At 40.9% G+C, this 26,455-nt stretch overlaps 1 protein-coding gene across 3 annotated transcripts; it reads left to right on the top strand.

The window, feature by feature from the left end:
• Window positions 1-229: 229 nt before the first annotated feature.
• On the top strand, window positions 230-26,455 carry CFAP221 (cilia and flagella associated protein 221). Of its 3 annotated transcripts, XM_075512164.1 has the most exons (25): window positions 230-267; window positions 2,888-3,072; window positions 3,516-3,616; window positions 4,624-4,710; window positions 4,816-4,911; window positions 5,389-5,489; window positions 7,878-7,981; window positions 10,137-10,296; window positions 10,823-10,946; window positions 11,033-11,144; window positions 11,366-11,474; window positions 12,079-12,166; window positions 13,776-13,865; window positions 15,264-15,359; window positions 16,821-16,911; window positions 18,213-18,340; window positions 18,782-18,862; window positions 19,908-20,015; window positions 20,159-20,335; window positions 21,841-21,999; window positions 22,412-22,506; window positions 23,045-23,134; window positions 23,336-23,455; window positions 24,786-24,815; window positions 25,427-26,455. In XM_075512164.1, the coding sequence occupies exons 2-25, from the start codon at window positions 2,934-2,936 to the stop codon at window positions 25,545-25,547; spliced, it is 2,607 nt and encodes an 868-aa protein (XP_075368279.1). In that variant the 5' UTR covers window positions 230-267; window positions 2,888-2,933; the 3' UTR covers window positions 25,548-26,455. The 3 variants fall into 3 exon arrangements, with proteins under 3 accessions (XP_075368279.1, XP_075368280.1, XP_075368281.1); XM_075512165.1 differs by lacking the exon at window positions 24,786-24,815; XM_075512166.1 differs by lacking the exons at window positions 230-267; window positions 2,888-3,072 and adding an exon at window positions 431-673.

Raw genomic sequence — 26,455 nt, 5'->3', positions numbered from 1 at the left:
CCAAACCGTGGATCCTGAAAACGACGCTTACTAAGAAAAAAAAAGTGGTTTTTTCCTCTTTTGTACTTTTGCCGCCAGAGCCAGCTGAACTGCACCGCTTGCTCCGCACCGTCCCTGAGGGGATCTCTCCCCCCCCGCCCCGAATCGGCGCCCCCGAGCGCGGCGGGTCGCCCCAGCGCCCGCTCCCCCCTCCCCAGCCGCGAGTGGTGCGGCCCAGTTGGGCTGCGCCGTTGCCTAGCGACCGGCGCGGCCCGCCGCGGCGCTGAGGTGAGTGCCGGGCCGGGCCGGGTGTCCGGCTGCCGGGCCGTGCCGTACCGCACCGCGGGGCGGGTGTCCGGCTGCTGGGCCGTGCCGTGCCGTGCCGTGCCGTGCCGTGCCGTGCCGTCGGGCGGGTGTCCGGCTGCCGGGTGTCTGGCTGCCGGGCCGGGCCGGGCCATGCCGTGCCGCGGGGCGGGTGTCCGGCTGCCGGGCCGCCTGGGCGCCGGCTGCCGCTGTGAGGGGAGGAGCGGAGTTAACAGGGGCTCCCTCCGGGCCGGGAGGACGCGCGGGACGGAGTGGGGGGATTGTCTCGGCCTGCGGCGCGTCGCTCGCAGAGGCCCCAAGGGGCTGGGGCGGGACGTCCGGCTCCCGTCCGAGCGGGCTGGAGGTTGAGGAGGATGCGGTACCGGCAGGGGTACGTGTTGTGAAGCTGTAAGCTCTTCTGCCCGCTAAGAAACTCTGCTAGCCTAGTTATGTAGACTGGACCTTAAAAGCACGTTTTCCGTTGCTCCTAAAGCACGTCGATGCTTTTGCAAGCCTCACGCAGCGTATAATGGCAGTAAATTGCATCCCTCTCTGGTGGTGAGGTGTGCTAGGAGCTCTGTGAGACACAACGGGATTAGAAAGCCGAAGTGCTGACGGAAGAAGGATGATACCCTGGCCTGAGGGGATTTGCCATTGCCTCCAAGGGAACCAGGATTTCACAGTCCCAGAGTTCTCCTGTTGGTGGCTTTGCACAAAAAAAAAAAAAAAAAAGTCATGTTAAGGTAGCCTGGAAAACTTAAGAACATCAGTCTATCTATCAGTCAGAGATTCCAGGACCTTGGCTCATAAACATTTGTCCTGTATTAGCCCTTTGAGGAATACTGCAATGTGTTATTAAAGTTGGTGAGTGATGATGGTAGCGCCACTTTAAATTACTAGTAAGATTACACCAGGAGTCCTTTGCAATAGAAGTCAGTCTACAGCTTTTCAAAACTTGTGTTCCTCATGGGCAATGCTGAGCAAGAGAAGGAGGATGGCAGTTGTATAAAGTTGAACAACACGAGTGGAAAGAATGTAAGCCTTATGTTTAGAATTTTTTTAGCATGTTTTTGTCTGAGTTTGGTTGGTCTCACTACCTCAGAAGAAATTTACTGTTGTGCACAATAATACAGTTCCTCTTACGGATTTTCTGTTGCAAGTGGAAAATTTGTACTTGGAGCCATGGAGTGGAAAATATTATTGAGGCCAAGGTACTGGTAGCACATTATTTTAAACTTCTTGATTATTTATTATTTAATACTACACAAGGCCATAAATCAGAACAGCACTTTATGAGCTTGAAGCACCTCTCAACTTCTGCCTGAAAGATCTAAAGCAGACTAGAAAACCAAACAAATACCAAGAGATGAGACCATAAAATGTAATGGGGGAGGTGGACCTCTTCAGTCCTCAGAAGTGCTGATCCAGGTATGTTGGGCATCGCTTTGATGCTCGCCTCTGCCCTTCTTCCCTCAAACTTTTATTGATCAGTGTTAATTTTAGTTTGGGGCCCTTTAGGGTAATTCAAGCCAGTATGAAACTGTTAAAACAACAAAACAAACACAATACTGCTCCTGGTACTAACAATTCAACTTTGAAACTGTTGGATCTTCAAGTGCTGCCATAGTGTGGATCATACAACTGAACTCTGTTGTCCAAGCAGCTAATCAGCCTTTGTGCCACTGCTCCAGGAGCAGGAAGGTGCCTCGTGAGCGGAGCCTGGCAGGAGTTGTCTATATTGTCTAGCATTGGGTGAGTTCAAGTGTGCATTGATATTAATGCGGCACCATCCTGAGCTGTGCACCCACTTCCCATTCATGAAGAACAAATACAAAATGAAGGGTTTTCAACCCCTTTCCTGAGGGTTGAAAAAACCAGCATGGCTTTTGAACTCGGTACTTTTTCCAAAAGTACCTTGTCTTTTTCTCCATGCAGTTCTCTGGTTCATAGAAGAGCCAAGGGCTACATGCTATATTTATGAAGATAATTTCTTGTGGCTGGATTGTGTCTGGTGTCCTTATTGTGTAATATTTGCACTCGTCATTAGAGAAGTTTATGTTCTGATAATGGTGCTTACTTCACGCAGGATCTATAATATCCGTGGTCTTCTGGATTTACAGTTATCTTCACTAAACAAATAACCCAGATGATGCTATCCAAACAAAATAATCAAATGCCAATTTTCTTATCCCTCATATTAATATTTAAAAATTTAAAACGAATCTGCAAGTTAACAACCCAAACAGAAGAGATTGGAAGAACATCTCTGCAGAAATCAGTTTGGATAGTGGAATTAGCAGAAGAACCTTCTCTCCTTCTCTGTGCTGGGGGACATGAAGGGAGGGATGTTTTACACAGTCGTGAAAGCCAAACGTCCCCAATAAGCCTTAGAATAAATGAACATGCCCAAAGTGCTAGGGCTTGCGGTGAGAGCAAGGTTTGCTGGAATCACTCTGTCCTTGTACTTAGCACACACACAGTAATTACTTCAGTAGGAAAGAAGGTAACTCCCTCTCCTAAATGTTTTTAGGCAGCTTGAGGCAACAGGTGTTACCAGTGCAAGGGAGGACATTTTGATCATTATGTTATTTTGATTTGACCCCAGATGCTGAGGATTTTTAGTACCATTCAGACTCCATTTCTGTCCTGACATGGATGTGGTTCAATCAGCCACCACAGAAATCACGATCGCTAAGAAATCCTTCAAGAAAATACCCAGTGTCCTTCTGGGCAGCCTAGTGGAGGAGCCTAAAAAAAGACATGCTGTCCCCAATCACCTGCTGGAATCAAGTAAGTTTCTGCTCTCTGACTGTTCCCCAACCTTGGAGCACTCCTAGGAGCCAATTCTGTATTATTTTTTTCACAACTCACAGGCAAAACTCCCATCCTGTTGCTTAAATTGCATCTTCCTGTGAGTCCAAATCATAGGAGAGGTAGTCAGGAAAGAAATAGTGGCTGTACTGATCCTGGCTGACCCTAAAGTTTTGGGGTGGCTTGTTGATGCGGAGAGATAAACTGGTGGCAGGATCATGGCTCTGCTGGGGTAGTAGATGCTGCCTTAACTTTCCATTTAAAGAGTCATGCCTCCTTAACAGGAGAAATAATCTCTGTCTCATTTTTTTTCTCTGTAATGCATTGGGTGCAACATAAATATACTTAATCAATGTAAGTAACAGTCATCATGTGTTTCACCTGCTCTCCTCTTCTCCCTGTTTTATTATCTATCTCTGTAGAGATTTATTCAGAACTTCAGAGGAGCAAGGTTATACAGGCTGAGCCTGCTGTGTTACACTATGGAGGGTATGAAGTTGGAAAACATCACCAACAGATGCTGGTAAGTGTCAGAGTGGGGATCCTCTTGGGGCTCATAAAAGGATAACAGAAGCCGAGTAGACTGCTTGTGGTCATGAGACCTTTGCTCTGGAGTGCTCTAAAAAGCAGCACTTAAAACCAGTGGCCCTACAGTAACAAGACAGACGAGTACCATGCTGTGTGCATCACTGTCCTTTACAGTCTCTGTTTTACTTATCTGTTTCCTGTGTCTGTGAGCAGTGTTAGTGATATGTGACTTGCACGTCATGAAGGATTCATGCTTTAACTCCGTAACAGACCGTTTTCAAAATGTACTTGGACCATCACTGTGTCTGCAAACATGTTCACTGGTGGGAAAATTTTGAAAGCACCTCTGGCCTTCTGCCAAGAGCAATTTAATCTAAGGAAAGAAACTCCGTGCATAGGTTTGATTACCTTTCCTTGTGAATAGTTTGGGTATTTCCTTTTCTTCTCTCTGCTTTCCCTTTGTCTGCCTTCTTTATTCATGTGGTGTTTTGATGCAGAGATAGGGTGATTATGGTGGACTATAAGATATAATCAAAGTAAACAAGATGCAGGAGGCTTTACAGGCTGAACTGTCACCATCCAAAGGTTTGTTGCTTTGTGATCCAAAACAAAACCATGGAATATTACATAATTTCTGTTGTTTCAGAACTCTGTAAAAGCGAAGTCAATAGGTTGTTTCATTTTTTGTTTCTTTTGCACATAAGCAAACCAGGACCAGAATTTGATTCAACAGTAGCGTCTTCTTTAGCAAGACTGTTATTCCTAGGTAAGGAATTGTGACTTGGTTCCAAAGAATAAAAATGCAGAATGCAAGGCTTACATAATTTTCTTTTAAATTCAGAGCACATTCAGAATTATTTCTGCTAAAGTAAAAATTATTACTTCCTTGTTTAATACAGCTTCTTTGCTATGGATAGTCTTACAAAAAGTACAGTTGGCATTCTCAGTTGACCTCTTATATTGTAAAGTGTTTTGTGGTTTTGGTTTTCTTTTGTTCTACAGAAGCTGATAAATATTTCTGGCGATGTAATAAACCTTCACATAATACCACCCCAGACAAAGTATTTTCAGATCAAATACAACAAAACAGTAAGTGTCAGAAAACCTTCACACTGCTCCTTGCATGCAGCACTGGTTTTGTGTCATATAAGCGGCTTTTACGTGCGTTCTATCTTATTTTGGGTCATTTTCTAGCACCGGCTTGTCCCTGGCTTGTCATACGTGGTTACTGTTGATTTTTGTCCTGATGAGTGGCGGTATTACTATGACTGCATCCGAATTCACTGTCAGGTGAGGATTTATTATAAAATATATTTACAGTTGTAATGGACTGAAACAACTATTAGGGCATAATGATAATGACAAAGTAAAGGTACTCTAGGAGATTAACTGTTTATTCCCAGTAAGTCTGGACTGGAGTATTTTATTTTAAGCATTTAAATTTTTTCTCTCTGTAAACATCCCAGAGTTGTGGGTAGAATATCCTCCTTATTCTGTTATTCTTTGCCAGTAGATCAGTCTTTGTGCCACACTGATGTAATGTCTTAGCTGAGCAGGCTTGGAGGAGCTCTAGATAGTTGCTGAAAGTATGGAAAGACAGGTGGATACTGAAAGCAGGTAGAATATCAATATCCTGAGGTGCAACACAGTGATGATCTTGAAGATGTTTTATGCCCAGTTACGGGCCAACTACTACAGAAACTTTTTCTTTCCATAACATTTATTCATTGTAAGAAATAAGTATTTACCCCCTTTTTTTTTTTGCAGGGAGAAGATACATTAGTCGTTCCTGTGCATGCTTACCCTGCTGTGAATGTTGTAGAATTTCCATCATTTATAAATCTGTCTGATGTATCAGTTGGTCAGAGGTGAGTTAAGGACAGACATTCGTCCACATTTTGTGAGACATGCACAAAATTGGAAAAACCTCATTTTCCTCTATTTGTATAACGTAACATCTTGGAAGCTTTAAGGAAGTCAGCTACCATCTGGACTGCAAAATAATTCCGTATATGAACTGTTTCAAGCTAACATTCACAGGAAAGTAAATGCTGCGCAAACCGAACATATACGTAGATGGAACTGGGGTTTCAGCTAGTCTAAATTGGTGCTGACTCACTTCATCCATTGTATAGTGAAGCAATATGGCTGCTGTTCATAATCTATATGCTCCCAAGTGCTGTCTTGTTAGCGTTAATAAGACCTAAGTGAATGGATCTTCCTTTCAAGATGAAGGGTTCTGGAAATGAAGGTATGGTAGGTGTAAGTGATAGCAAATAGCTAACCTCAGTCCAGAGATAGATCAGTCATTAGATTTGCTTCTTCTATTTAAAAATATTTAAAGTGATCTTCTGATGTGGAACTCTAAATGGCATAGACTTCATCTTACTGTTTGTTGCATAGATGTAACACTGACTGTTCTCATGAAGTAATCATAATAGGAACTGGAAAGGGGAAAAGGAGACGGGAGATCCTGTTGATTACGGTCTAGTGCTGTAGTATATTGACTATATTAGTTATAATCATGGTGATTTGTGTTAGTGTAAAGATTTGAGTGAATTCTAGGAACTGAAGGTCTTAGCAGCTAGGTTTTGGCTTAGCCTGTGAGTTGGAAGGAACTCATAAATTTTACTGAAGCACCGAAATATGAATAGGCAAGGCACATACAAGGAAAATGCAAAATTCTGCAGTAAAAATGAGCTCAGCATTGTAGAATGAACATTTGTATCTTTTTGTTTATTTGTTTTTCTAATCCCCCTTAATCTGTTAAACTCTAGTGAATCCGTCAGAAGTGACGTTACAGCATTCTCACAGGACTGAACATAACTCCTGACTTTCTGGGTGCCTCTAGGCATGATGTGATTCTGTTTATTTGCTCCATTTTTATAACAAGTGCTGAGGTATACAGAATTTTCATACTCTCAGAATACAGAGAAGAGATTAGACAGGGTACAAAATACAATTTTAAATAATGGAAAATTTTTCAACACAACAGGGATGCTCAGAGATGCCCCTGAGGGAATTTGGAAGAGTTCCTGAAGAGAAACCTGATGGTTTCAAACCTTAATTTTTACCAGTATTTTTCATCATTAGGCTATTAAAAACTTTCCTAAAAATGAAAGCTCTCTGAGATATTTGGTACTGTACAGAACCCAAGGGACTATGGGCTCAATCCATAGCCCACTGAGGTCAATGGAAAAACTGCATTTTACTTCCATAAGTGTAGGATAAGACCTATATTCTACCACCCAGCTTTCTCCTTAGGTACAGAAGGTCCATAAGGCAACAGGCAGCATAATTGTCTTGTTTCTAAGGCACTTTGGTTACTGTAGAAGCTGCACTATGCCTTAAAACAAATTGCGTCCCCAGTCTGCTGTTACATCTTCTTCATGAACAGGTCATATTAAGGCAGAGGACTTTGCTATTATTGTTTATTTCCTTTGGCATTTCAAAAAGTGCTTTCCAAAGGAAGCCTGTGTATAACATGCTTTCTTTGCTAATCAGCAGGATAGGATTTCAGTCAGCCAGTTTACAAAAACCAGAAATAAGCCTGGGTAAATTGGTCTTGATTTGTAGGATGATGGGTGGTGTTACACCAATGCCTTTGTGTTTCAATTTGATATGTGAAAATAGATGCATACAAAAGCAAGACAGCTTGAAAAGATGTATGCTAATACCCCTCACACAACCAGCATGAGACATAAAGAGCTTTTATGAAAATCAGGCCACGGCATCATTATTTCTACGGTGGTTAAATTCCAGTCATTCTGATGTGCTGGAGTTTTCAACACTTTTGAAGACTGCACAGAGTCTTTTCTCATCGTCTTCCACAAGGAGGGCCATGGGAGGAGGCTGATTTTTGGTTCTGTACTTATTGTTGCTCCACTTTGGATTGTTTGTACTTGCTAGATATTGCAGTTTGTAAGAATGTGAGGATACGCATAAATAACTTCTAAAAAGTAAATTTTATAAATTTTTCTATAATCAGGTTCTGTATGGGTAAGAGAAAGTAAGTCAAGATGTAAAATATCCAGCGTTGAAATCAAGATTTAGCTCTCATTTCCTCACTAAGTGAAAGATCTGAAATATTTTGCTATTTTGGAACAATGAGGAGTGACTGTTTCCACATTAATAAGTAACCATCCCTCTGAACACATATAAATTCAGTGCATGTTGTGTATAATAAAATTTTCCAGCTTGTGATTGATGATCAACTGTAGTTTAATTAATTTCTTTCTTCCTTTCTCTCTTTTCAGTAAGGAGTATGTTATCCCGTTGCAGTGCAGCTGTCCAATAGATTTTGAATTCCACATTGATTTTATTCAGCCTCATAGAGCCTTCACTGTCCAGCCAACATTTGGTAGATTGAACTTATTTAAAATTCTAAACGTTAATCCGTATTTATTGAGTGTAGTTACTTGTAACGGTGTATTCAGTGCTGTACAGAAAAAGCCTTTGCCTCAGAGTGTTTCCAGGTAAATGCAGGCTGATAAATATTAGTCATATGCAGCCTCATGGCAAATAGCCCTCTGACTGGTAGATTCCTTTTGTCAATGCCCAGCTACAGACCTCTGGCATAATATGGGATGTCCCAAACAGTCCATCCGGCCTTTGTCTGCTCTCTTTGCCAGTATGGCTTTTGGAAAGGAGAGAGGCAGGAAGCCCAGCATTCACCTCTTTATCACACCTTTTCCCAAGGACTGTCTGGCTCCTGCCCCATTAAAGGAATAGATACCTGTCTTTGTGGAATAGGTATGCATCATGTTACCTGATTGGGGGCACGGAGGAAATAAAAGGTGACCTTTACTCTATCAAACATATGCCTGTACCTGTTTTTCCCTAGTGGTCTGGAAGAATTTGGTAGAATTGTGTCTGTTGCTTTAGGAGCTGTTACAGTGATGGGCGCAAAACACACCGCTGCAGGTGTTTCATAGGACAGCAGTGGACATGAGATTCAGTCTAAACCTCTGTGTACGGGCTTTACAAGAGTCAGGGCCTTTTGGCTGCAGTTTGCTCAGCTATTTTCATGCCTAATGCTGGAGAGGGCTCTGTCTTGAGGCAGGCATAACTATTTGCAGGTCAGTTGCTATCATTGTTACATTTGCCAGCTGCTGGCAGAAGCATGTAAGTGCACACATGTTCTGACAAAAATGTGTAAGTGAATGAGACCTGGCTGCATAATTCACTTAGGCAGTCTGGTCAATTCCATGAAAATACATAAAGATCTAAATAAATAAAAACCTTCATAAATCTGGTGCTTAGTGCCATTTGTGACACTGGAATTTAAACTTTGATTATTTATGCACTTCAATAAAAGTTGCTGTTGTTCCTATATGTACAGTGATATGAATTTACCCTGTCTTGTCAGATGGATTTTCATTCTTCAGGGACAGTAGTTGGATTCTATCAGATGTGTGGTTCACAAAGATGAACTATGCTGCTGCCTTGTTTTGCGTCGTTCTTTCAGGATAATATTCTTGCTTACTTTGTGCTTAAAGAAGTTTTGATTTATCAAGGGAGGAAAGGAACATTATTACAATTGAGTAAAACTAGGGAGAAGTTGTAAAATTCATCAGGAAGTTTTTGGGGTTTTGCACAGTCATAGACAAAGTGGCTGGAACTAATTCACGCTTTCTAAGTTGGCTTAGTTCTTGGGAGAAAGGGGAACAAAAATATCCCAGAAAAAACATCAGCCACTAAAAGTTAAGTCAGAAACTTTGGGAGCTAGAAACTCTGAGGTGCTGAAGGCTATCTGAAAACCACTAAGAAGTTTCAGTTCCTACTCAAGCCATTGTGCTCTGAGATCATTAATGATGAAATACTCTAACAAATTACACACACACAATTACACTCTAACAAATTACACACACACAAAAAAACCCCAATGAAACTAACTGGTGTTTAAAACTACAGGATGCAGAAAACCAGGCAATGGTCACTTTATGGAGATGAGAAATTAATATTTCTGATGAGCTGAATAAAATCCTTGTTGCAGAAATGCTGAGGAGCATCAGGGCCTGTATCCTGGGATCGCACTGAATGTTTAGGGATATGAAGGGTGGTTAAAGTGGTTGAGAAAATAATGGAATAGGTAATAAGGAAATAAGACCAAGTAGAGACAGGTAATGCCTCAAATCCAGATGATTCCTCCAACTTGGAAGAGCACAGAGGAATATGTTTATAACACTTTGCTCATGAAAGCAGGAAGTGCCAGAGACTTAAGACTGGCAGATGCAAGTGAAGAATTGCTACATATAAACAGGCAATCATTTTCACAACAGTAGGAAATATTATAGTCTTAGTGTCAAATCTCTCTGCTATTGCAAAATATCTCCCATTATCTAGCAATGGATAGTTCTTGAAAGACACTTTGAGACCTGAAACATTTTCCAGTCCTACTGCCATCCATTCAAACATTAATATTGTTTAAAAAAAAGTAGTCCAGAATCAATTTCAGCATACTTAAGTGGGCTCACGTTAGATGGACTCTTATTGGTTTTCTCCTCTAATCACAGGAATCATTCCAGGCAATGGGAAAGTGGAAGTAACTGTGAAATATTCCCCACTTGAGTATGGAACAGCACAAATGACAATGCAGTTGTGGATTTCACAGTTTCACTCAAAACCCTATGTATGTGTATTCACAGGAACATCAACACCACATCTGGGTCTAATGTACGTATGCCTGACTGATCTTTGAGTATTTTTGCCCAGTCCTAAGAAATACTTATGTAATAGGATTTAATGCCATTTTGCTGTAATCATTTTAAGCATTTGTATCTATGGAGACTTAAAATGCACTAATGTAATTTGACTGTTAATACATGTGCCTGCTGTCTTACATCATTTGATCAGAATGCCTGTAATCTGTATGAAGTGAAACTGTACCAAAATAAAAATAATGAGAAGTTACATATCTATAAAGAAGCATTGAGCATCCTCAGCTTCTATTATGCCTGCTCTATGTTTTTCTTATTGCTGAGGCCTTGCAAGATACAGGGTTTTTTGAGCAATAAGGTCTTTTGGGCTGTACTTAATTTTTTGTGAACTCTGAAGATTAGAAAGTTTGGTTCCAGTTGTAATTTGGGAGAGAAATTTCCAGTCTCCTTGTATATCTAAAGGGGATGTAAATGCATGTAATAGACTCATATGCTATTTACAGAGTACTTATAAGAGCAATATCTATCCTTCTGACACCTAGAAAAGAACATTTTGACAAACAACAACATCATCCAGAGAAAAAAGCTGTGTCTGCAGGAAAATCTGTGGTGTGGAGAAGAGACCAATTCAGCCAACAACAATCGAGGCCTATTCAAAAAGTAAAGGTGTGAAGAGATAATAATCACAAGTACTTTTCTGGGCTGAAAATCTTTCTTGTTTCTATTTCTTCCTATTAATTTATATCTCGTAGGAAATTGAATACCAGAACCTCAGATTCCCCACAGACTTGTCAAATCCATATGCTGTAGCTACTGTTTTGAATCAGGAACCAGGCAAATTGAAGATTAAGGACTTGAAAGAAGGTAATATAATTAAGCAACATAAACTTGGTCTAAGCATTATTTGTACGTTTCTGATGAGGAGCTCAGCTTCAGAATTGCTGAGGTGATGTGATTGTAGTTTCTGTAAGAAATCTCACCTTAGCTTTATGTACTAATGAGTTCAGTTATCATAATGAGCGGATTTCCCAATTAAAAATTCAATCTAGTTTGAGGTGTGATATGGCTTTCTGATATTCCTGCAGCCCTTTGCCAAGGCAGTGAAGGGATAAAAACAAGACAGATGAAGGAAGCCATATTTCAACTAAAAGTCAAACAAAATATTCAGGAAGAGGAAGCAAATCATCTGAAGTGGTAAGCGTTAGTTAACCACATTAACAACACTGGGGTTTGCTTAACTAAGGCCTCTTCAATGCATGATGATTGCATACATGCATGATGTATGCAATATCCACTAGTGCGTAATGCTGCCATTTCATGTCCTGATAGGTTTGTTTTACAGCTAAGTTACTGTTGTTTTACTTTCATTTTTTGCTCTTCTGCCTAAGAGCAGTCTCAGTAGTAATCCATAGTGGTACCCAGTGAGGTCTTTGATTGTGTTATGGTTGCATTCAGAAAGAAACCTGCTGAAAACCATGTTCACCTAACCTTGTTCTCATGCATCTCATCTCGTGCCCTTAAGGGCAAAGGAAGCTTTTGTCATGGTTGACAATGACTCAAGGCTAAAATGTATAATGGAGTGAGGAGAATTGCACATGTACGTCAAATGGCGTAAAGCAAGACACAGTTGTGTGTGTAAGCGCACCGTGGTTTCATTTGCAATCCACAGATCTGCTCTTATGCTAAATGTTATGGACCCCTAGACACCTTAGGAAGAGGAAAGTAAGTCTGTTAGCCTTTAAATAAAGCAAACTGTGCATTAAGTAAAGCATTTTTCTTGACTCCACTGTAAATGCAGGCAAGTTCATAAAGGCAAAGATCCAGTCTCTGTGGAATTTAAAAAAGAGATTATTGAAAACCGACAGAGGGAAGAAGAGCAATACAAGGTTAGTCTTTGCTGTTTTTCTATAAATTTAAAATCAAACCTATACTTTCAGATTATGCAGTGCACTAGTGAATTGTATCAAGCTCTCTACGTCTTCAGTTTTTCTTCATACATCAATGCAAACCTGTATTAGCTGTACTTCTTACTGCAGTTATATCTTTATTATGCCTGTGTATCACTGTTTCTGAGGTGGTTTTATCTTAGAGAAGGATAAGTTTTTAATGGAAATGTAACTAGGTATTTGCCAACCTAGCAGATTTGCACCCAGCCACCCAGCTACAGTCAGTACTCTCACGCAGAGCCATGGGGAGATAATTGATCAGGTTGTTCTTCTACACCTTCACCCTCCCTCTCTTTGGTTTCTTCCAGTCAGCCCAGACTGTAGGTCATCTTCCATGGAGGTGACAGCAGCAATAGCTGGTGGCAGGAAGTATTTTTCCCCATGTGACACAGCCCTCAGGGATAGGTGGGGCTTGTCCCTCTTATCCCACCTGCTGGATATTCAAGTAGCTTCTGACATCCCACTGACTTCCAAGGAGCTGTTTATGGAGTTAAGGAGTAAAATTATTTATAGATAGGGTAAAGGCTTAATTTATACACTGAATTAGGCACTGTGAATTAATTCAAACATTATATTTAATACTAACAAAGGAGGAAGTGACTAAAAAGAGGATTTAAATTGTGAGATTGTTGTATCACTGAATTAGATGTATGTTAACTTTGTTTAGAAACATTTATTTACTTACCTGTTGGCCATAGGGGCTGTGGATATCTCTGGCTGGTTTCACAGTTGCCCCCATGACTTTCTGACAGAGGCATATTTTTGCTTATGCTGTCAGTTTTTTCACCTTGAGTGTCATTAGGCCTCACAGAGTATTTATTATCCCTCCATCATTTGCTCAGGTGGCCACTATGTTATATAGCCTGGGAGTGGCTGTCCTAGAGACCTTTAACTGGTCTGTCTTCCATTGTACTAACTAAAACCTCAGCCCGTGAAAATCATGGGGATTTCACTCTGCAAAATAACCCCAAGGTCCTTGTTTAAGACATAATGGTATCCTGGAAATGAAACAGTAAGTAAGTAGGACTGGGATGGAAGAGGCACAATGAAAAGAAGCACTGGTATTCATCCAGCATGCCTGAACACTTTGAGAGGGTCTCAAAGAAGTGAAGTGATATCAGTAGTAAACTGTTTCACACATGAACAGATTAAAGAGCTGGCACCATTGGAAACCATGACAGATATGTTGACAGAGCATGGGAAAGCTGCAGGAAATTTCTGTAGCACTGTCATCTGGGAAGATCTGTTCAGGTGCTAACTTACAGTGTTGGTTTGGTAACCCCTCCCTGGCTGATTCTGGCTATGCAAAGCGAACTGTGTTTCATTAGGGCAGGGTTCTGATTGAAACTCAGACCCAAAAAGACATTTTTTTACTTTGTTTGACTTGCTCAAAGGTTGCAATAATCACTCCCCAGAGGGAATGAAGTCTGTCTTTTGTCAAGCACCTTCAGAATGTTACATTGTAAATGAGTTCCACTAATTGTAAGGGAGGAAAGAATTCATGGGATGCTTTGTACTAATGTGATTGTTCTTCCTGGTGACAAATTAGATCCAAAGAGGAGATCCTATCATAGAACAGGAGTTTCAAAGGAACGAAGTAGAAGTTTCTTTCAGACGTGTTATCCGGCCTGTTGACCAGGTTTGTTTATATGTTATTATCGCCTGCTATATGTTATTGTCACCTATTAAGCTAACAAACAGCCATGGATATTTGGCACTGAATACTTTTCCTCCTAATATTCTTATTTCTGTGTCAGTGTCTTATTTCCCATTTTACTTTTAGTCCAGTAGGGCAAGCACTGTGCTACATGCACAACTCATCTTCTGATGTTCTGATCTAATATGAGAGGCAAGTGAAAATCTGCAGGCCTAACCTGAGATTCATATTGCTTTATTTCTGAAAGTTCTCTCAGGAGTAGCTTTGTCATGCCTAAACATAAGGTTAAGCATATCACAAGATTTGCAACCTTTACCTTGCAAGTCAGATTGACAGGAACCTTTCTGGTACTTAGATTTTTTTGTCCTTCTCTGTGGTGTGAGGTACTTCCTAAGATCTATTTCCTAGGATTACTGGGAGCTTTGTTTAATAGATACCCTGCTACTGAAGGAACTTTGAATGTTAGCAGCACAAACTGCATTCTTCTTGAGGAACATAATAGCTGTGGGAGTTGATCTTTTACTATACTCTTACACCTGTTACAACGTGCTGAAAATTGTTTAGTGAGGTATGTCATGGGGTTGCGTGGAGCTGGTGTTCTGAGGACCTTCCTAATCTAAATGTTGGTTGAGCGGCTGCCCTCCTGTTCAGAGGTACTGTACTCTGGGGCCACTGGAGTCTCTTCTAGTGCCACATTTTTCTGTCACATCAATTTAAAACTGGAGAAAAGATTAATACATCAGGAAAGAGATTTACTTGTGTTCAAAGAGTATTGCAACAATTTAAGGCATTAAATATAGAGACATCACCTCTGCCTCACTTGAGGCAGATGCCTCATCTGGCAGGATCTCCAGAGCCAGAGATCACTAGATGTGAGGAGGTTATTCTGGGGAATTATCACTCCAAGTTTAACCTGGTCTTTCGCCCTTCTGTAGGTATGTGCTATCAGCCATTATTGGAGACAGGATATTGTTTTTGCTGGGCCCCTGGCTTGAGCCCTTACAGCTATTCCAACTTCACATCTGTGCAAGGTGAAGTGTGTATTTGGTAGAGACCTAGTTCATTCTCTCCACTCTCTGACTGCCCATGTATTGCACTTAACTTGTAGTATGTGGTTGTCATTTGTGTGGATGCAGACCATACTACATTATCTCTGCATTCCCCATACTGCATCTGCAAATATTTGGTGATTACCTCCCATTAAGCCCTGCAGTGAAGGCTTGTGGTTAAATGCCAATACTGCAAACAATTTCACTTGACTTAATTTCAGTGTTTAGAAATAACATATGGATTCAGGCCAAGGGAAATTCCTTCCTTGTCTAGTTGTATAAGGGATGTCCTTTTTCTTTTCTGTTTCTTTTTTTAAAAAATACCATGCAGCATCCAAGTGTCCATCCCACATTCGACTTGCTCTGTAATGACCCTTGGGACAACAGAAACAGGATGTTGAGGAAATTCCAACAAGCAGCATACAAGGTAGCGTGAACAACCAGAATGCAATGTGATGGCATGACTCCTTGGAAATAGCACAAAAGAACATGCAAACTAGCACGTAAGGAGTCTTCACAGCTAGCCAGGGATTTGATAGTTTAAGAAGTATGTCCCTACTTCACCAGGAAATAAGGATCTGGAGTAAGTTTTGTATTCAGCTGGTGTTTCTGCTGGTGCTTAGTATTGCAATCAATACTAAACAAATGCAGATGAATTTACACTTTTTTAAAAGTAAAAAATACTTTTGCACAAAAAAGAGAAGATTTCAAAATGCATATAGAATACTCTGCCCAGTTTTGGGCCTCTAGTACAACACAGACATCAATAAGCTGGAGTGAGTTCAGTGTAGAGCCACCAAGATGGTCGGGGTCTGGAGCACTCTGTGAGGAGACTCTGTGAGGAGACCCTCACTCAGCCTGGAGAGGGAAAGTGGAAGGAGAGCGCAGCACCTTCCAACACCTCTGAGGAGGTTATTGATGATGGAGCCAGAATCTTTGCAATGGTGCATGGTGGGAACATGGGAAACAGTGGGTGTAAATTCAAATAAGAGAGGTATAGACCATGTATAAGGAAAGCCTTTTTCACCTTGAGGACAGTCAATCATTGGAGCAGGTTGCCCAGAGAGGTTGTACAGTCTACATCCTTGGATGTTTTCAAGACCAGACTGGATAAAGCCCTGAGCAACCTGGTCTGATCTCATCGCTGACATTGCTTGGAGCATGAGGTTGGACTAGGACCTCCTAAGATCCCTTCCAACCTGGAAGTCAAAGAGTAATCAGTAAAATCACTTATCTCATTGGGTTTTGAATATTATCTTGCATCTCCACTGCTCTTTTCCCAGGAAATCTAAATGTAGCAAGCAATATGGAATGCTCTCCTAGTACCCAGTTTGGATATTCTTCTCCAATCTATTCACAATATTAGGCTTGATACAGAGGTCCTGAAATGAAATGCTTTTTCCTGTATTGCACAAATAAGGAGGTGGCTAAATGGCTTCTTCTGGTATTAAAACGTAGGACTCCTCATTGTTACCCTGTGATACATGGCACTAGGCAAATTGCACAGTGCAGGGTACTTATTCTCCTCTTTCACAAATACTCATATGGCCCTGATCAACTGACTGTTTACCCATTGTTAAATCTGTCTATGCCAATAGGCACACCTGAAGGATTAGGACCTAGCCAAAAAAAATCTAATTAACCTGTAAGACTAAATGAAGGTTTGAACTGGTTTTGTTGTGTAATGTCACTGTAGAGATGAGATCCATTCTACATCTCTCCTTCCTCATTTTCTCCTTCCTGAACAGAAAACTATAGCAAAAATTCTGAAATAGAGATGTCTGAGTGAGCTCTGTAGAATAAATACAGTTGTAACGTACGTTTATTTCTGTGGCTGTAAATCTTAGAGTGTTTGGCTTAATATTAAACTTTAAAATCATTCTCTCAGATTGTGATTCAGATTCGGCTAAATCGTTTACTGCTTCTGTTCCGTGGCCTAACCAGAGAAGCCAGAGTTTTGGAGCAAGGCTCTGTGACTGGTAAGGAGTAGAAGAACAAGTTGATATTTTGGCCATGAATTATGGTAATTCAGGTTGTACTGCAGTGTGTCAGGTGTGTTACATGTATACTGACACGTAAACATAAAGACAGAGTCCCTACAAAGGAGTCTCCAAGTAAAAAAGAGAAGTATGACAAGGCAGAAATGGCTGTAGTCAAAATATGTCTATTTTTCATGCACATTATTTACCAGATTTAAAAAATGTGATTAACTCTTCTTACGAGCCTTGCAGCTTATCTGCTTAATAATGAGGCAGAAGTTGTGAATGCTCCATCACTGGAAGTGTTCAAGGTTGGATGGGGCTTTGAGCAACGTGACCTAGTGACAGATGTCCCTGCCCCTGGCAGGAGGGTTGGACTAGACAATCTTTAAAGGTCCCTTCCAATCCAATCCATTCTATGATTCTACTTATAGCCCTGAGGAACAAGGAAAGGGCAGATGGGACTATATGAAAAACACAGGTAGGTAAACAGATCAGGTGGAGCCCAAGAGGTTAGAGACATAGGATAAGAGGAGCTTATTGCATGGCGGATGGAAGAGGGAAAGACACCTGCAAGACGAAGGCAAGATATCTGATCTCAGTGAAATGAGACGGTAGGAACCGTGAGATACATGGCTAGGTGTCCAGTACTGGGTTGAGTTTTCCTCATCGTTTTCTCATACAAGTGCTTTCAAGCAATCTCTTTTCTTTACAGTGAAATGAAAGTGCCGGCCTGGAAGTCACTTGTTTTTTAACAGCCATAGAAGGAAACTGGCCTTGGATGGGAGTCACAGTTGGGTATACTGGAGACAGAAGAGAATTTGTGTCTCTTATTTCCCACTCCCTCATACACACACAATTTGACAACTGCTGAAACACCTTTCCATATCAGGCCTTTTTCTGCTTCTGCAAGTCGGCACTTTTAATTCCCAGTATGCAGGAGTTGCAGGGGTGCTTCAAGTAGAAGGCATAATGGCAGTTAGTGCAGACAGGCCTTCTGACTTGTCTCTGCCTTGCTAAGTAGAATCAGATAGAGGACGATGCTGGAGTGAGGGGGCTGTAATGTCCTTTTAGAAAAGGGGAAATTAGATCTGTCTGCTACTCAAGGTATTGTGCCTGCTCTCTTCTAGATGTGGCATTTAAAACCTTTAGGAAATATTACCTTACTTTTTCTATTGAAATGACTAGACACATCCTGTCTTAGGAAGATGTTAAATATATTTTGTGGTTTGATTCTATTTTTGAAACAATGTATTAAGATATATTACAAAATCTTAATATTTGCTTTCCATTCATGACAGAAAGCAGGAGTTTCAGCAAACCAGAGAAAAGTAAAGAATGTAAGGGCATTTCTTCCAGCATATCTGAAGATCGTATATTGCCTTTTGAATTCCCCTTTTACAGTTCCCATGAATTGCACCGTGATTTGGTAGGTATAGTAACTAAAATGGTGGCCAACACTCAAGATAGTATTTTGTTGAAGACATTGGCCCCAGGCCTGGTACTGCCTTTATTAAAATTTCACAATGTGACTGGTATTCTGGGGTTCCCACAAATTAATTCAGGACTTCAGATTTACTAAGAGTGCTGCTGAAAACAATAAAAAAATCTTTGCATTCTCTTAATTGCATTCTAAAATTCTGAGTAATGCATTAGTGATCAGAGTTAGTTAACATCCATGATATTGCAGAAGAAAAGAAATGAAAAATAACTGAAATGCCGAAGTCCAAGGAAGGACAGGAGAAATATCAAACAAAATGTTTGCATAATTATTTCCATATGTTTTCAAGTCGCTGTGCTGATGGATTGCTGCCAATGCAAAACAAAATGCCCACTGTATTACTGGGTTTTAAATACTTTATTCTTTCAGGCACCTGATGCTCTTGGCCTAGTTCCTATCGGATCTGTAGATGTGAAAGTCAGACATGTTCTTCCTTTTTACGACTTGAAGGTGAGTCGGTACAGCTCCCTCAGCTGTATCACATTTCTGTCTTTCACCAGCCCGGTTAGATATGTTTTCTGCCTGATTCAGTGACTCCATTGTGCAGCCCAGTAGAAATGTTACCTTAATATGGCTGTGTGATTAGCATACTTTTATTAAAAACAAATCTCACCTGTTTCCATGAGGAACAAGCTTATAGTCAGCAATAGCCCCTCTCTCCAGACAGAGGGATGAATCACCTCAGCTGAAATTATTACAAACAACAAAACAAAACAACAAAATCCTTCTATGAATGAGGGTACTGCAAGCTGTGCACACCTCAGAGTTTTTCCTTTGATTTTTAGAGTTTTATAAAAGTGACATTATAAAAGTGTCCTTCCTTTTAGAAAGTAATGGAAGTCTTCTGTTTATTTGGCATCCAGTTCTGCATGCTTAGTTCCTTCATTCCTGCATAGGAAATGCAAACATCTCATTCTTGAAATATATAATGTTTTTTTGACTTTATGAGTACAGAAACATTTTTTTCTCTTGACTTCTAAATCCTTTTCTTTCCAATTTTTCAATAGCAAAAGATCAAATTCTGTACCCCATCGAAGTAAAAATATTTCCTTGGGTTCAAATCAATGCAGATTTTGGCTCAATGTCCACTTCCTTTTTTTTCAGGTGGTGTAACAAGTCTAGAAGCTTTCTTATAGCGTCTCTTCCCCGTATTACACATTGGTTCATCTATCAGTGTTACATATATTACTTAACACAGCTTTTCTCCACCCCATTGAGTTCAGTATATTTGATCAAGAAACTGTTAAATCCATGATCTTTCATAGAAAAGCAAGAATGGAAATGTTCCTTTACGCACGCATTCAGTTTGTCCTGGTGAAGTGTGGCTTCTCAAAGTTTTGGTCATATACCATGTTCCAGAATAGCTATCCAAATATCTTTTACCACAGAGATGTGATGTGTCCATGATACAGCTGGAATGTTCCATTCCATCTATGAGTTAATCAAAAGTGATTATTGTCATCTCCTGCAGCACACCTTTTTTCTTTGTACTTAGGTTCCTCAGCATTTCAACATTATGAAGTATCAGCCATTTTGTACACACCATGCAGCCACAAGTTACAAACCTCGAAAACTTTCCCGACCACTGAGGCAGGGAGCCCAGGTAACAAGTCATCTCAAATACAAACTTTGCTGAAGTCACTCCCAACTCTACATTTCTACAATCATTTGATTAGTTTTGTCTCAACATTTTATACCAAAATGCTTACTACACTCTGAAAACCTTTTATGTCTGTGTTTTTCAAGGATGAGTTGATTCAAGTAGTTGCTTCTCCTGAGAGGCAGCTTAACCTGGTCTCCCAGAGGATGGATTTTCACAAACTATCCCCAGAAGAAGTAGCAGAAAGGGATATCAGCCTCTTAAAACTGGTTCCTCCCCAAGCTTTAGTCTACCCTACAGAGAGCAACCCACTTCGCATTTTTGTAAGTAGAAGTTGACTTCCACAAAGAACCTAAGAAAAGAGGGGGAAAGGTGTTTGCTTCATCAGAAGCCTGACGTGGAATTGGTGGGCAATTCTCTTACTCAGATTGGTATATAAAACTATCCAGAGTGAGAGTAATCCTTCAAGGTGCAAGCCCTGGTAGGTAGGAGTCACAGAGCTCACCCCACTGAGAGGAGTACCATTTCACTTTAAGGTGGAATTAGACCAGTTTAGGGTCATTCTTAGCACAACAGCGTGCACAAAGCGTGTTAGGATGGTAAGGCAAAGTTGCCAGTGATGGCAGAGAACTGGAGACTCTTCCAGTCTCACACTCCACAAATGGTCACTGATCCCAGGATTCCTGGAACACCATGGGGCCCCTCCCTTCTTCTCCATTTGTTTCCCCATTTGGATGTTAGAAGAAAAGCCATGATCTTGGCATTTCAGTCCTTCTATAATCTCATGCTCTTGCCCAGATAGGTAGGACAGGTGCAGTCTTTTCCTTCTGTTCAGCTAGGGGACTGCAGTTCTGCCTGATCCTTAGGTAAACTGAGTAAAACGAAGTCAAACTCTTTCCTCACATTGTGTCCTGCTGCCTTAGAGTTTCCAGTAGTTCTCACAGCATCCCAAAACCACATTTCCAAATTATTAGGCACAGAGATTCACAAAATCACGACCATGTGCGTGGGAGGATTTTCTGTTACTTATTTGTCATGTAGATTGTACTACTTGGCACCAACTACAGAAGGTATTTCCCACACAGAGCAGCACAGGCTGGAGGTCCCTGAGGTGTCTCTGAGCAGGCAGACAGCTGTATAGCTCGGTGAAGTGCTGTGCATGGATACAGGCAGCATCTCCAAGCCAGCATGGCACTGTGCCTGACTTGGGTGGCTCTGTCTTTCAGCATTACTTAGCTGCAATGGCGTAGAGCCCAGTGTGCTAGTCTGGTGGTCTTGACATAACATATATGGTATAGACTTGTCCTCACTCCATGTGGCCAGGAGTCCAGTGGACTTACTGATGAGATCCTCTGTGCATCTCTTTCATCCCTCTGTCAATGTAAGAGCCAGGCACAGCCTGATCCCATACTACCCAGCATTAGACTTTATTCAGAAACAGATGCTAGTGCAGTGAAATAGATGGCAAAATGCTCACTAGCTTCCACCACAGTGAGGCCGGTTCCCATTCTTGGATTCTGAACTGTTCAGAGAATCAGCAATGGATTTTGGAGTAATCAGGCAATAGTTTTTCCTTCCAAACTTGGAAACAACACCTAAATTGCTGTATTTTAGACAGCAGAGAGCATGGATAAGCCAGGCAGATTATGGGTCTGTGATGAGGGGAAGAGACAGAAAATGAAAGGTCACACCAAACAGAACAGTCACAATGAGACAAAAGTGTGAATCTGGGAAGACTACATTAATTGTAAGAACTGAATTTTCATCAATTTAGTTCTTTATGGTGCTCAGAACGATTTTTTTAAAATAATATCTTCTTTGTTTTTAGAACCCCACTCCAGGATTAGTTCCAGTTTTACCTCCTTTGGCCTATTCTGAAACCAATATTGAATATCATCTTTGTCCTCATCCAAAATATACCTTTACCAAGGAATGCCCCAAAGGATCCAGTATTCCAGTAACACAAAAGAAATTTCTGCATCACAAGGTATGGCCTTTTGGGTTTATCGTATGAGTACCTGGCTTGAGTATGTTCTTGCTGAGAATTTGCTCCAAGGAATCCGAAAGGAAGATAAAGAGTAATCCGAGATAGAAGACATTTTCAAATATAAATTATGCCTGCACCTAAATAGTCAGTGCATGGGTCAGAATAACTTGTTCTTGTTAGGTTTTATCCATGTCTCTTATTTATCCCTGAGTATTTCTCTGCTCTTTCCTTCTTTTCACTGTCTGTTGTATTTTTATGACCTTGCAGTGGAGGAAGCATCTTTTAAATATGGAGATCTGCAGCTCCCCAGATTCAATTCTCAGCCAAGAAGTCAGATGTTCTGTCCTGCAAGCCTTGCTCCCCACTGTGTTATGTGTTAGAGGTCTAATTGCTGTAGCACTTGTCATTTCAGGAAGTGATTTGTGGAGTAATGGAATGGAGAAGATTCTTGCCAGTGGTGTATTCCACTTTTTCTAACACTCCCACATGGACAAGTACAACACCTAGGTAAGAAAGAATTTGAATATACAGTGCCTCTACCCTGCACCAGTTTATGCTGTCTGTAACTACATTGACCACTAACTAGTCCCACAGGTAAAAGTGGGCCTATGGGTGGAATTAATTGCTGCTCAGAAATCCAAAACCAACGGGAAAAACCCCTACTGACCTCCTTGAAGGGTGGTTTAACAACAATATCATTAGAGGAAATACCTAGCCCTAGAAGGAGGGTTTCAGTCTGGACTTTCAATAACATCTCTCCTGAATGCTTTTTGATTCACTGCCAGAAGACCCCAGGAAGTACAAACTCTGTCTGTCCTGCAGAAGTATAAACAGTAAAACCTTTAACATATGGACACCTGCACCCAGTGGTAGCCAACATCTCTCAGGCTAATATCACAGCAGTTTCTGGTGTACTCAGATATTCCAGGAATATTTAAAAGTACATCATCTTCCTTGTAACTGCAACTACTGTGAAGCTTCAAAATATAAGCATCGAGTGCAGTTACTCTCTGTCCATCCTAAACTAATACCATTTCCATCACAGGGATCCTTACAGTTTAGATATGCTTCCAAGAGATGTACCACCAGTGCTGTATGACTTACCTGAGAGAGACAGGGAGAACATAATTGACCAGTAAGTTTCTCTTCTATTTTGTATTCAGTGTGATTGATTATGTCTTAACCACTTGTATGGATATGTCTAAACCTGTCCCAAGAGATCGTCAAAGGCAAAAGCACAAAGTCCCTCTTGCATAAAACATACTTTTTTTTTATTGGCTAAAAAATACTTTTAAAAGGATAAAGCCTGATTGTTCTTCATCTTACTAATTTTTAGTGAGACAGATGAAACTGAGTTCAAAATGATTCTTACTCCAGAGATGGTGAGAGCTGAATTTCCACAAATTGGGCAGGCATTCTCAGAAGAAGGCAAAGAGAAATCAGGAAAAGAAGAAAGGTAGGTATAATTTGAAATTAGGGGAGAGGAATGGGAAGGAATCTGAAGGCAAGCGTCCCCTTCAGAATTATGTAGAAAATCATACTGAGGTGCTCTAGGGGCTCCATCACAAGTGGGATGCAGATCTGGTACTTTGAGCAGATTTGCACTGCAAATGCGATCTCCAGATCACATTTCTTCAGAAAGCAGCTGTGAATGTGACACACTTGCCTGGATGTCTCTGACTTCAGTTTTATCAATATGATCTAACACTTGAGGCAGTTTTCTTGCCTTCGCAGAGATATTCAGTGTTTGGACCAGTGGTGTTTCCTTTTCAGTGACCCTTTTGGTTAGGTATTTATTAATACTGGCAGAGGAATGAGCCCTTAGAATTTCCCCCTGGCATGGTGGTTTTTTCTCAGGCTCTTCCTAGGAGTGGGTCACATTTGCTCTACTGTCCAAGCTTCACACTTCACCAACACAGCATGTAAAATAACTTGCATTCATAAACACAGAATTACCTGCTCCCTAAAATTTTGTAAACTGTCCACTGTAAGGGCCAAATTCTGCCTTTTGCCTCCCGTGTTGTCAGGCCAATGTCCTGAGTTTGCAGCTCAGCAGAGAAACCTTGAGGGGGAAGCTGAGGACAGGGAAAGCTCTGAGGGACAAATGAGTCTTTGATGGGGTTGATGATTACCACCATGGTTTCAGAACAGCATTTCAGACTGCCCAGCAGTTCTGTGGGGCTGGAAGCAGAAGTGAATGCACTGTGTGAAACTCAGGGGTACATGATGTTGCAGGAAGGATGCAAGGAGGTGTATGAGCTGGTAACTGGGACACTGGGGGCAGTGGGCTTGAGCAGCAGGCAGTATGGGTAGGATAAGTGATTGCAGAGGAACACAGGAGAAAGTGCTGAGTTCTAACCCTGTGTTTTCACAGATACCTTGTGTGACTTGGAGCAAGTGAATTAATCTTTCTGTCCAACAGTTGCCCCCTCTTTAAAGTGGTCATGATGTGGCTTAGGTGCCAGGATGTGCATAATAGCCTGAAACTTTCAGAGCCATCAAGAGATTTGAATGTCTCATTTTCTTTAATTTTAGAGGGAAATTATTTGATTGACATTCAAATCCTGTGCAACTGTCAGCCATCAAACCTTAAAACAGTGCTGTGTATTACGAGCTCTCTGACAAAACACTGATTGCTGTATTGTGATTACTACAGCACTGATTGAAAATAATTTGCTGTGAAAATGCAGGTGTGTCTGACTCAGTGCTGCTTTTGCATTTTATGACACTCTGCTTGTCAGAACATTGGGATTTGTGTAACTAGAGAGTGACCTTTTTCTCCACAGTGATACAGTGTTGGATGGTGCTTTTCCTGGGTAAGTAGCTTTATAACCATAAGGTTCTTTGTTTTTGAATTTTTAGATGTTTTCTTCAAAAATGAAAATATTTTTCTATATTAAACACCTCTGGGTATTGATATTTACTTGTTGAAAGCTTCCCTATTTGTTTGGCTTTGTAAAGAGGGAAACAAAAATTTATTGGCAAACAATGAAGTCCCAGTCTTTTCTTTTGTCACTGGAAGGTTCTTCATTGTTATCGATGGGGTAGTGTTTCACTAGGTGACAGGGCACACAGTGCTCCTCTAGAGCAGTTTCAGCATTTTATCTTAAGACAAATCAGTTTTTTATGTGGATGCTCTTGTTCTGGCCATTACAGCATGTAATGTATCACAGATAAAATGTAAAACTCAGTCTAGTATGTGTTTACCTATCAGATGGTTAGCTTTCCTAACTGGCCAAGCCAAGAGTGAATGTTCTTTTCACAGTTTCATTCCTTTTCCAGTTCTGCATAAGTAATGGAATACTCACTGTGTTAATTATAAAAAAGAGAGAAATTATGTGAGTGTCTCTTCCTTTGGTTTTTTCAGCATTCCTAAGTAGCCCCCCTGGCTATTATAAATACAAATGACTTTTTAAACTTCTTGCAGATACCTGCACAACCATCCAGGTGGACATTTTCAACCCCAAAACGAGCTCAGAGAGAAGGTTCAAAAACATGTGGAGAAAATGAAGCTGAAAGCACTTAATAAAACCCTTATTCTGGGATAAGAGTAGTTTTACAAAGTCCATGGTTTGGCACTGCTTATCCTGTTAATGTGTGAGGCCTCCTATGTCCCAGCTACATGTACTTATGTTCAGTGAGGTCAGCAACTTCTTATGCAAAGACAAGAGAAGCACCAGTACTGCCACCTCTGTCAAGGACTCTCACTGTGACCGTTACCCCAAACTCAGTAATTGCTCCAATGAGAATCCTCAGCCATGTACCTGCTCATTTTGTCCTGGTGTGAAGGACCAGAAAACCACGGTACTACCATGTAAACAGTTTGGTAATTAATTTACAGCCCACTGTTTTCAAATAAAATGTGAAAAGTCCTTGTGACCAAATGCGTCTGATTTTGGTTTTTTATGACCTGTCCTTGAATTTTTGCAGGTAAGTCACTAAGTCTCAGACTTGAATGTAAATCATACACTTGAGATTTTTAACGAAAGGGAAGACTTGAGCACAGTTACTGTCCATACAGATAATGTCCAAGCAGATTTCATTAGCTATTCAGGGGTTTAATTCAATGCACAGCTCTCTTGGCAAAAGGGTGCATAGATTGGGGCAATGAACTCCAGAGCCTCGTGAGAGACCTGTAATGTTCAGGGTGTATTCCCTACGAAAGGAGATTTCTCAGCATATCACCTTTCAGCTGAGATGCCTCCTACTTTCTTGTGCGCAAGCTGGACATCAGACAAAATTGGTTTTATCCATAGTGAGTTGATGGCTCATTTTGAAGAGTGGTCCAGGCTATTTGTGCTGAAAAGCACATATCTTCTATACTAAAAGGCATGGAAAATGCAGCAATACATACTACATTCCTAGGAGCCGTACTTCTTTCCAGACATACTTAAAACTCCTAAGAAAAGGAGTTTATTCCAGAGAGAGGAGATCAGTGCAGACAAACTGTAAAAAG

Source organism: Mycteria americana, chromosome 9 (assembly GCF_035582795.1).
Source record: "Mycteria americana isolate JAX WOST 10 ecotype Jacksonville Zoo and Gardens chromosome 9, USCA_MyAme_1.0, whole genome shotgun sequence".
Lineage (NCBI taxonomy): Eukaryota > Metazoa > Chordata > Aves > Ciconiiformes > Ciconiidae > Mycteria > Mycteria americana.
The sequence above is the reverse complement of the archived record's forward strand: the minus strand, read 5'-3'. Positions and strand labels throughout refer to the sequence as shown.

Excerpts from the sequence above, each read along its gene's own strand:
- CFAP221 (XM_075512164.1), top strand. The coding sequence starts at position 2,934 with ATGGATGTGGTTCAATCAGCCACCACAGAAATCACGATCGCTAAGAAA. Across the intron at positions 3,617-4,623 it reads AACATCACCAACAGATGCTG|AAGCTGATAAATATTTCTGG; the intron begins GTAAGTGTCAGA and ends TTTGTTCTACAG. Across the intron at positions 18,341-18,781 it reads ATGAATTGCACCGTGATTTG|GCACCTGATGCTCTTGGCCT; the intron begins GTAGGTATAGTA and ends TTATTCTTTCAG.